The sequence below is a fragment of the Formica exsecta genome, unplaced genomic scaffold (genome assembly GCF_003651465.1).
Source record: "Formica exsecta isolate Colony F162 unplaced genomic scaffold, ASM365146v1 scaffold1505, whole genome shotgun sequence".
In the NCBI taxonomy this organism is placed as follows: domain Eukaryota; kingdom Metazoa; phylum Arthropoda; class Insecta; order Hymenoptera; family Formicidae; genus Formica; species Formica exsecta.
This window is the reverse complement of record NW_021848831.1, coordinates 231,431-240,141: the sequence shown is the minus strand read 5'-3', so window position 1 is coordinate 240,141 and position 8,711 is coordinate 231,431. Positions and strand designations below refer to the sequence as shown.

Sequence of the window (8,711 nt, the reverse complement as noted above, 5' to 3'; positions counted from 1 at the left end):
ACGACGCGTTCGAAATTATAACTCCCTGAATATGCAAAAGCAACGCGGGTGCATTATTACTCCGAGAGCATTACGGCTTAAGTGCAATACCATTATCTCAATGGAAATGACATTTGTCGATAATGCTTTCGCGAGGTAAATTACGAAAAAGATTGGAGAACTCATAAATACATCGTTATTAAGTTTAGAATTGCGTCTTTATTACTTTTACGAGGGAAAGTTTAAATTTTACTATACATGGCCAAGTTATGGGTGCGCGTCAGCATTTCTCTGTACGTGTGTATATGTACAGGAATATTGCATACATAAATTGCACATAACATATACATGGCCGTCTTATATACGATTTACGTATGTTTGTGCAGCGCGAATCGTGCCGCGGGGCTCGTTTCGTTTCTTTTTCCTCGTTTGTCGCTCTTTTCGGGATTCATCGTCGTTTTTCCGGCCTACCACCAGAATGCCAAAAGTTCAAAGGCGGGTTCGTGCGAATTCAATCGCGAATAGTTTCGTCCGCCTACACGAAAATGGTCTCGCGTCGAGTATCGCCGTCGTGGATTCCTTGGAGCAAAGGATTTGTATCGAGAGCAGCGAGGAGCGACGCTTTTTACGCTTCACGACCTTCTATAAATCCGCATACGCGCCTGTTATCGATAAAAGTAATACGAGGCTCGTTTTGCACGCGTGAGTAATCGGTTGAATTTATAGGAATGTTGCTCTCTGAAATGGTTACTGAATTTTTGCGACCGAGTCGAGTGTCAAAGGACGATGGAAGCGTCTATGAAAACGGAATAATTCATAGCGACTGAACGCTCTGCCTTGATATACAGAGTGGAAAATAACCATTTGCTAAGGGTCCAGAGAAAAAGTAGAATATTCTATTTAATAAGCTTACATGTCAGTATGCTCTCTCCCAGCCTCTCCCACAACCTTTAATTTTCTGGGGTACAATCTTAACATATTTTGGAACAAATTAATATCGCATTCCATATCGTTTAACGCTTCTTGGAAGTGTGCAAGCAAAGTTATTCCAGAATATCTGTTGTCATATCTTTCTTGTAGCATATGAATTTTAAATATATCCTTCAGGACCGATCTAAAAAATAGCACAGTTAAATACGTCAAGTATCTCGTCCTGAGTTTTGTTTATCTGATATCTCTCGCGCGATTGTCATCTATAATTTTGCTTTCGGTATCGTTTATCGTTAACATTCTGCATAATGTACAGAACTCGCGCAGATCAACTGCATTAACACCGTCGTTTAATCTTCTGCTTCTTAATCTGGATCTCTTAATCTTGAAGTACATACATTTCTCTTTTACGATCTCTTATCAAAAATCTTAACGTTTAATTAAACTTTTAAAGGCATTTAATTCTTGAAAATCTCTCCAAGAGCCTTAAAATTATCGCTAACTGATCTCGCTTGGCATGAAGTAATTTTTTGGATACCTTGTATTTTTGGAATCTTTGGATAGCTTTAGTGAGCAAATTCGATAATCAATATTGTACTCGGGCTTGTCCAATTATATTATTGCGTGACAAATCTCATTTTGCGAGCGAGATAACGAAATCTATACTGATACTCAAATAGCGCTCCATAACTAACTCTTACTCAATATTTTATCTTTCAGGTGATACCGCACCTGTCCGCTACCTGTCTCTGAAAAGCCTTCTTCCGGATACCACCGGTTACATGACTTACGAGGGCAGTACAACGCATCCCGGCTGTTGGGAAACGGCGGTGTGGTTGATTCTTAACAAACCGATTTACATCACGGCACGAGAGGTAAACACATCGCGATCTATCGATGCCCAATCTTTTTCTCGCGATATATTTTTTTTCGTTCCTTCAAATTCTCGTCCCGGGGCAGATTCGAGGGACTCGCGTGTCTCGCAATCATAATCGGATCATCGGAAAGTAATGAAGCGATAAAACGGTGATAGTTTCATCGAATCGATCAACAAATCGCATTATTCTCACGATGTGCATTATCTCTGTCATTAGCTGTACGCCCTAAGGAAATTAATGCAAGGCCCTCCCAGTACGCCGAAAGCGCCCCTCGGTAATAATTCCAGACCGTTGCAAGGTCTTCATTACAGAACTGTGCGAACGAATATCGATTTTGCCAAGGTAATATAATATTGTAATTATGTCATTCAATATTCTCGTGCAAAGAACGCGTAGTATCAATCAAGTTAATTATCATATTACCTACAGTAAATGTGATATCACGATATTTGCATTACAAAATAAAGAAAAAAAACACAAATATTTGTAATTTTTTCTCTCTCTCTTTCTCTTAAGATTATTTTATCTAAAAAAAAAATTAATTATTTTTTAATGATTATAAAAATTAGCAAAGATTATAAACTTCAAGTAAAAGTTATTAGCTTTTTTAGAGCCATTTTTTTAAACGAATTATGAGTAGAAAATATCTGCGTCGTAAAATATTTTGATCGACCGTAAAGGAATCAGTCTCGTCAGAATTTTCTCGCGAAGCTGCAACTTAAATGTACTTTCCGTGTTATTCCGGCAGCGGGGAAACGCCAAGTGTCCATCGATGGCGCAGGACATGCATTATAGAGGTAACACACGATGTTAGCCAGGCTCCTGGAGCCCCTAAACTTCATGCTTCAACGCGAAGGGATCGTCTCGATGAGAATTTGAAAAGATGACTTTTTCCTTCCAGCCAACACGTGGCGGGACGACGGTTCCCTATCGCACAACGTAGTCTGAAACCGTCCCGCGGTAGGACCACGAGAGGGGACTTTTTTTCCAAAGGAATTTTGGAACGAGACGAGTTCATACAATGCGATACAAGAAGGGTGAGGCAAAGAGCTGATTTCTAACAACGGGGAACGAGAAAGGGTTTGCCGTGGCTGTGCGAAAAACGGACGTAGATATTTCGAATGGTTGTGTAAACTAAGGGGCAAAATAAAAATACCATAGCGATTCCTGTGTCTCGAAGTGAACCGACAAGTGTAATACAACCACCATTTTGTTATCAAAAAGGTTACGTATATAATTTGTAGATAAGTTTTTATCACGAGAAAAATATGTGAAGAGAGATTGAATTTTGTTTCATTCCCCGGAGTAGCAAGGACAAAGTTGCTGCGTGTGTTGCTACAGCACTAATGTAATTCTCATAACATGAGTGATCAAAGGAGCTTTAAGTGTCTTGGTGGGATACGAATTTTTGTTTAATGTTGTTTGTAAGTTTACGCATATGAAGATTGTAACAGTTATCAGAGATGGGCGTATAATTTAAATTAATATCTATTATAAACTAAACAATGTAATTTTGTAAAATGGACAATATAGCGCACACTTTCAGCTGATGAATGAATGATTCCTATAGCGAGAGGATAGGCATTGTTTCTCGAAATGAGAGAAAGAAATTTTTTTAAATGCCCATCGCTGATAATCACATTGATTCGTCCTGTTTTCACGTGCGAATCTGCTTGAATAATTAATCCCGCTAATAAGCCTGTAAATAGGTTGGAGTTACTTGACAGGTTTTGTCAATTATCGCGTAGCCAATGGCGATACGACGTAAAGCGATGTAAAGCGAAAACCGTTAGGAAACGCGGGGAAGGGAAAATGGGATAGGAGAAATGAAGCGGAAGCGCGGGAGGAGACGAGACGATCGTGATGGATCTCGGTGGGAGATGCAGAAGAAGAAATAGCCGGTATCACGATGGAGGAAGGAAGGAAAGGAGACGGGGGTGGAGAGGCGGAGAGCAATTTCGTAATAGCTTCGGGATAGAGAGGAGTAGGTTAATAAAGAAGGAATGGTTCGGAAAGGGAAGAGATTAGGATGAAGTCATGTGGTAGATCAACCGCGCGGAAGAGAACGCTGGGCTCTCTCTCTCTCTCTCTCTCTCTCTCTCTCTCTCTCTCTCTTAGCTTAGCCGATGAACAAATAATCCGGCGCGCTTTTGTATATATAAACACAGATACGGACAAAATGTTACACGAACAGACATTTACCTAAGATAGACGTTAAGCAGTGAAAAAGACGAAAGTCTTTTAGGGAGAAGAAAAAAAAAGCGTGTGTATAGAGAATAAAGTTGTATCATAAACCGAAAAAGTGAACGTTTAACAATTGTGGTTAATAAGTAACAATAAAGGCGACGTTATATTGTACAGCAACAGCAGCCGCTGTGTCTCTCTCTCTCTCTCTCTCTGTCTCTCTCTTTCTCTCTTTCTTGTAATCATTTTTTTAGTGTAGATATATTTTATATCGATTATAATCTTTTTTTTACTTTTATATATATATAGATCCATCGCATCCCCATCCTCATGCCATTCTATTTGCTTTATTGAAGAGATATCCAAAAATAATCTCGTTGAATAATTTGCACGATATCGTACATCAACGCTACAGACGTTAAACGAAGCGGCTGCTTCGAGGATGTAAATTAATAAATTTTGACAATACCCGTTAATTTCCGAACCCAAAACGCGCGGAGGAGAAAGTTTGGTTCGGCACGCCTCTAGAAAGTTGGGCATTACAAATTTCTTTGTCGACGTGCGTCAAGGATAAGTCAAAGTTCCAACGACGCTCGCGAAAAGTTTCGCGTTCTCGAGCATCGGGACTACGCTCGATCCAAAAATTCGAGCAGGCTGACAAATTATCCTTGGGACAAAACTGGGTTGAACACCGGCCCAAAGTTCATGCCTCGGCCTGCGAGACCACGTTTCATCCTTAATTAATTATCTCCCGCAACTTTCGCGGGACGCCTTCCTTTCCCTCTCTCTCTCTCTCTCTCTCTCTCTCTCTCTCTCTCTCTCGAGACTAAGAGGTAAGTAGATTCTATTTTATCAATTTGCGGAATAATTTATATGCGCGCGGCAGAGAAACTGATTGCCCGTCAAGGCGCGATATTCTTCACCGTTGGCGTCTTCACGCTTCGCGTCCATTATACAATTTGACGTTGTTGCAATTTAATCACGCTTGAAGAAGGACTGCACGCGACGCACGATTCAAACGAGGTTACCGACCTCATATATAATTTGACTCAATGTAAGGCCAGTAATTGGTCCTTGAAGACGAACGCAAATAATGTATAATATATTATCATCGTTTTATATAACGATCCCTAACTATTTATTCTCTTAATAATTTGTTACATGAATGACATACAGATATGTCAAATTTTATTAAATTCGAGATATAATTATGCGACATGGAATAATATATGATGATCAAATACTGTGAATTTTTCAAATACATTCTGAAATTCATCAGATTAGCGTGTAGATATTGAGAACTCGTGCGCTCGCTCGAAGTGCAATACATAATTGCCGTATCATTCCGGATTTTGCTATTTTTACTACGCGAGCTATTTCTCGGTCAAACGACATCATCGACCGTATTCGCGCGCGTGTATGTGTGCGTGTGCGTCAGCTTAAACGAATGCAACGAATTTAAGGGAAAGATTCGCCGAGAATGTGCTGAGCGAGTAGCTTGGCTCGGGTTGCATGCAGCAGCAAGGCAAGAGGATGCAGAGAGATATGCTTACCAAGCTCAAAGTCCTTTGAGGGAGAAAAAAAGGGGGCGAATAAAGAAGGTGGAAGAGAGGAGAGAGAAGCCCGGCAGTCACGTGACGTCCTCGATTGAAGAAGCGGACAGAGGGAGGGGGAGAAGAGTCCTTGCACTCTTTTATGTAAATTAAGGACGTGATTTCGGATTCCCACGAGTACAGATTTAACCCCCCCCCCCCTTCCGTCTCCTTGTCGCTTTGTACTCTCCGAGGACGTTTCGTGATCGCTCGCGGTATCCCCATTCTTATTATTAGATATATGCAACGCACGCAAAATCGATATAAAACAAATTTATATGCATTTTATATTTAGAATTACGGTTGTTTTCTTTTTTCGTTCCTTGGCTTTCTTGAATCAATTTGTACTTTAATAAAAATTTCATCGAATCCCTTTTCTTCTCGCTGTTTTCATTTTCAAGCTATGGAGGCTTGTAAATCTTTGAAACATTTATACCGTACGCGAGATATGCATATCTATTTCCACCACCAGATGCGATCTGTTACTAGTAAAAATTTTATTGGGGGGGCATAAATATGTCCTGCATACTTCGTATATTTTCGCCCATCTGTATCTTATGTCCATCACGTTGAAAAGCTGCGCGCGCGTTTCGCGTAGCCTACATTCGTTGAACACGGTAGCATTGAAACACGCCAGATCTAAATATGAAACAATTTCTTTGAAGCTCAATGTATTGACGAAACGCGTTTCGAACACGTACACGTACTAGTGCCAATTTAATCAGACGTTTCCTTCCGCGTTCGATATCAGGCGCAGCCGTTGAACCGCGCCGAACGCGGTTAGATGAAATGGAAGTTAGGAAATAATAACCGAAAGTTGAATGCAAGTTCATTTGGCTGAAACTGCTTTAACGTGCATGCAACAGCGATTGCAATATTCCCGCCTTATTCCACAAATGCGAGATGGCTCGAAAGTTAGCATCCACTTCCACCCTTTATCTCTCTCTCTCTCTCTCTCTCTCTCTCTTCTCTCGCTCTTCTAAATATTCGTAAATAAAAAATTGATCAAAAAAGACAAAATTTAACGATACTTGAGATGTAGAATGCGAAATAAATAAAGTAATTATTTTTGTTCCCTCTTATGGGTCCAATCTACTTTAGCAATATAAAAAATTGATAATTTTTAGGAACTTTTTCTGAAGAATATTAGAAATTGATCTTTTTGGCATTTTACAAATGTTTTTATTGATATTTGAACAGTACGTCAGTATTTCGTACATCAGGTCGACACGAGCCTCTACGCGTAGCGTGTTCGAAAATGCATACACTATTCAACGGTGGGACATGCTACCCCTCGTGTAATTGTCTGAAATGAATAAACTTGGGCTAGTTTTATTCTGTAGAATATTTATGGATATTAAACCTAATTTCATTAGAGAAAATTGAAAAATAACAAAGTAGTGCCATTTTAAAATTAGATATCTCGATTTTGCTGAAATTTATTCATTTCTTAAAGATCAGAAAAATATTAAATTATTAATTTTTTAAATTCTAATTAGGTTTAGTATCCTCCAAAAAGTGTCCTCTTTTATTTAAAAAGAATTAAAGTTATTAGATTCATTACTTTTCAAGATATCCGTCACGCCAACTTTGAAAACAATGTTTTGAGAAAAAAACGTGTTTAAAGTTTCACAGATCCATTTAAAGATCCGCGCTATTCAAAGTCTTAAAACTTCGTTAATTTTGCAATTTTTTAAATTAAATTTGAAAGACATATCTTCAGATATCACACTTCTAGAAAATAAAAAAAAAAATCGATTCTTTTTTTATCCTTTAAGGTGGATTAGATCTTTAATGTACTTTTATCAAGAAAATATCAATTTCTTGGAGAGCATTTCTTCAGTATTTTCTCAAACTTCTGGATGTCGGCATTGCATTTATATTTGCGCATACTCGGAGAATTCTGTGTTGAAACAGTTATTATTTCGTTTTAACACAGTTATCGCCAATGTCGGCTCTCATGTTTTAGAAACGTTATTCCCATGCGAACAGCCGATACGTACAGCTACTTCGCTCGAGGAGAAGCTGGAACTTTCATAAACGCGTTTACGCATTGCTTTAAAAAGTTTAATTGATAATTATAGGATCTCGTTGCGCTAAGACTGCTTAAAAGAGCAAATATAATTTAACTTTATATTTCAGTCAGTTTTCGTAGAAAGTTATCGATTTAACTTCGAAATTAGTTATTGCCACTTTACTAAAATCTTTTACGTTATAAATATATGACCCTTAATCAAGACAATGCCATCTCTGAAATATCCGACTAAGCGGTCGTAAGAATTAAGTGTCAACGTATTAATGAGATGGGATTGATGTCCCTTCTCTTCGATTATACTGATAACGGAGCGGCTCATCGCGGTCGTATCAGTTCATCGTAAACGGAGGACTTTAATTCGCGAGGTAACCGTGAAAATAGAAAGATGGATCGTCTCGAGCGATAGGGTGGCGAAGGGAAGGGACGACAGGGGGATAGATCGTTCGGAAAAAGATAATCGGAGGGAGGCGGGCGGCGACGTTAAAACTTATCGTCGCTTTCCTTTATGCCTGCCGCCGATAGATGAGACCGAAACGGTGCGAGAAAAGACGAAGATCGGGGAAAACCATCGACCATCGGTCCGCGGCCACGTGAAAGCGAATACAGGGATAGATGGAGAGAAGGGATGGCGGGGAGGAGGGGGGGAGAGGCTCGATCATGACCGCACAGCGCGCCAAGGAATTATGGATACCATTATACGAGAAAGAGAGATTAGAGGTCCTCGTAATATTTTTATTACCTCGTCTCACTCACATACACACACATACATGTACGTTAGTTCACATCGGATCGGATGATCTTCACACAGACAAACGGGTTCGCGCGAACAGGACACAAATTGCCGGAGTAGATCGCGCCTTGAAACATGGTGGTGTGGTCGCTCTTCTCAGTCTCGCATTAAGAAAATGATCACCGATAGTAAAAGAGACTATATCACAATGAGGAGAATTTGAGAAATACAAATCAAGTCGATCTTATTATTTTGTTGCTATACAGAGCACCGTGGCTAATTAATTTAAATATATCATTTAAGTAAAATCATTTGTTTATTGTCAACCCTCGAATTATCTCTAAATTCTGAAGAAACACAAGACGTTTGAGAATTTTTTTTTT

General features: G+C 39.3%; 1 protein-coding gene across 4 annotated transcripts in view; it reads left to right on the top strand.

Moving 5' to 3' along the window:
- Nucleotides 1-4,151, top strand: part of LOC115232902 (carbonic anhydrase-related protein 10) — a 142,040-nt gene extending 137,889 nt beyond the window's left edge. For 2 of the 4 annotated variants that reach the window (XM_029803069.1, XM_029803071.1), the window contains 4 exons: nt 1,630-1,784; nt 2,004-2,129; nt 2,536-2,584; nt 2,671-4,151. In XM_029803069.1, coding sequence (XP_029658929.1) covers nt 1,630-1,784; nt 2,004-2,129; nt 2,536-2,584; nt 2,671-2,735 — 395 coding nt within the window. In that variant the 3' untranslated portion in view covers nt 2,736-4,151. The remainder of the gene's footprint in view (nt 1-1,629; nt 1,785-2,003; nt 2,130-2,535; nt 2,585-2,670) is intronic. The other 2 variants (XM_029803070.1, XM_029803072.1) reach the window with 2 other exon arrangements.
- Nucleotides 4,152-8,711: the final 4,560 nt, after the last annotated feature.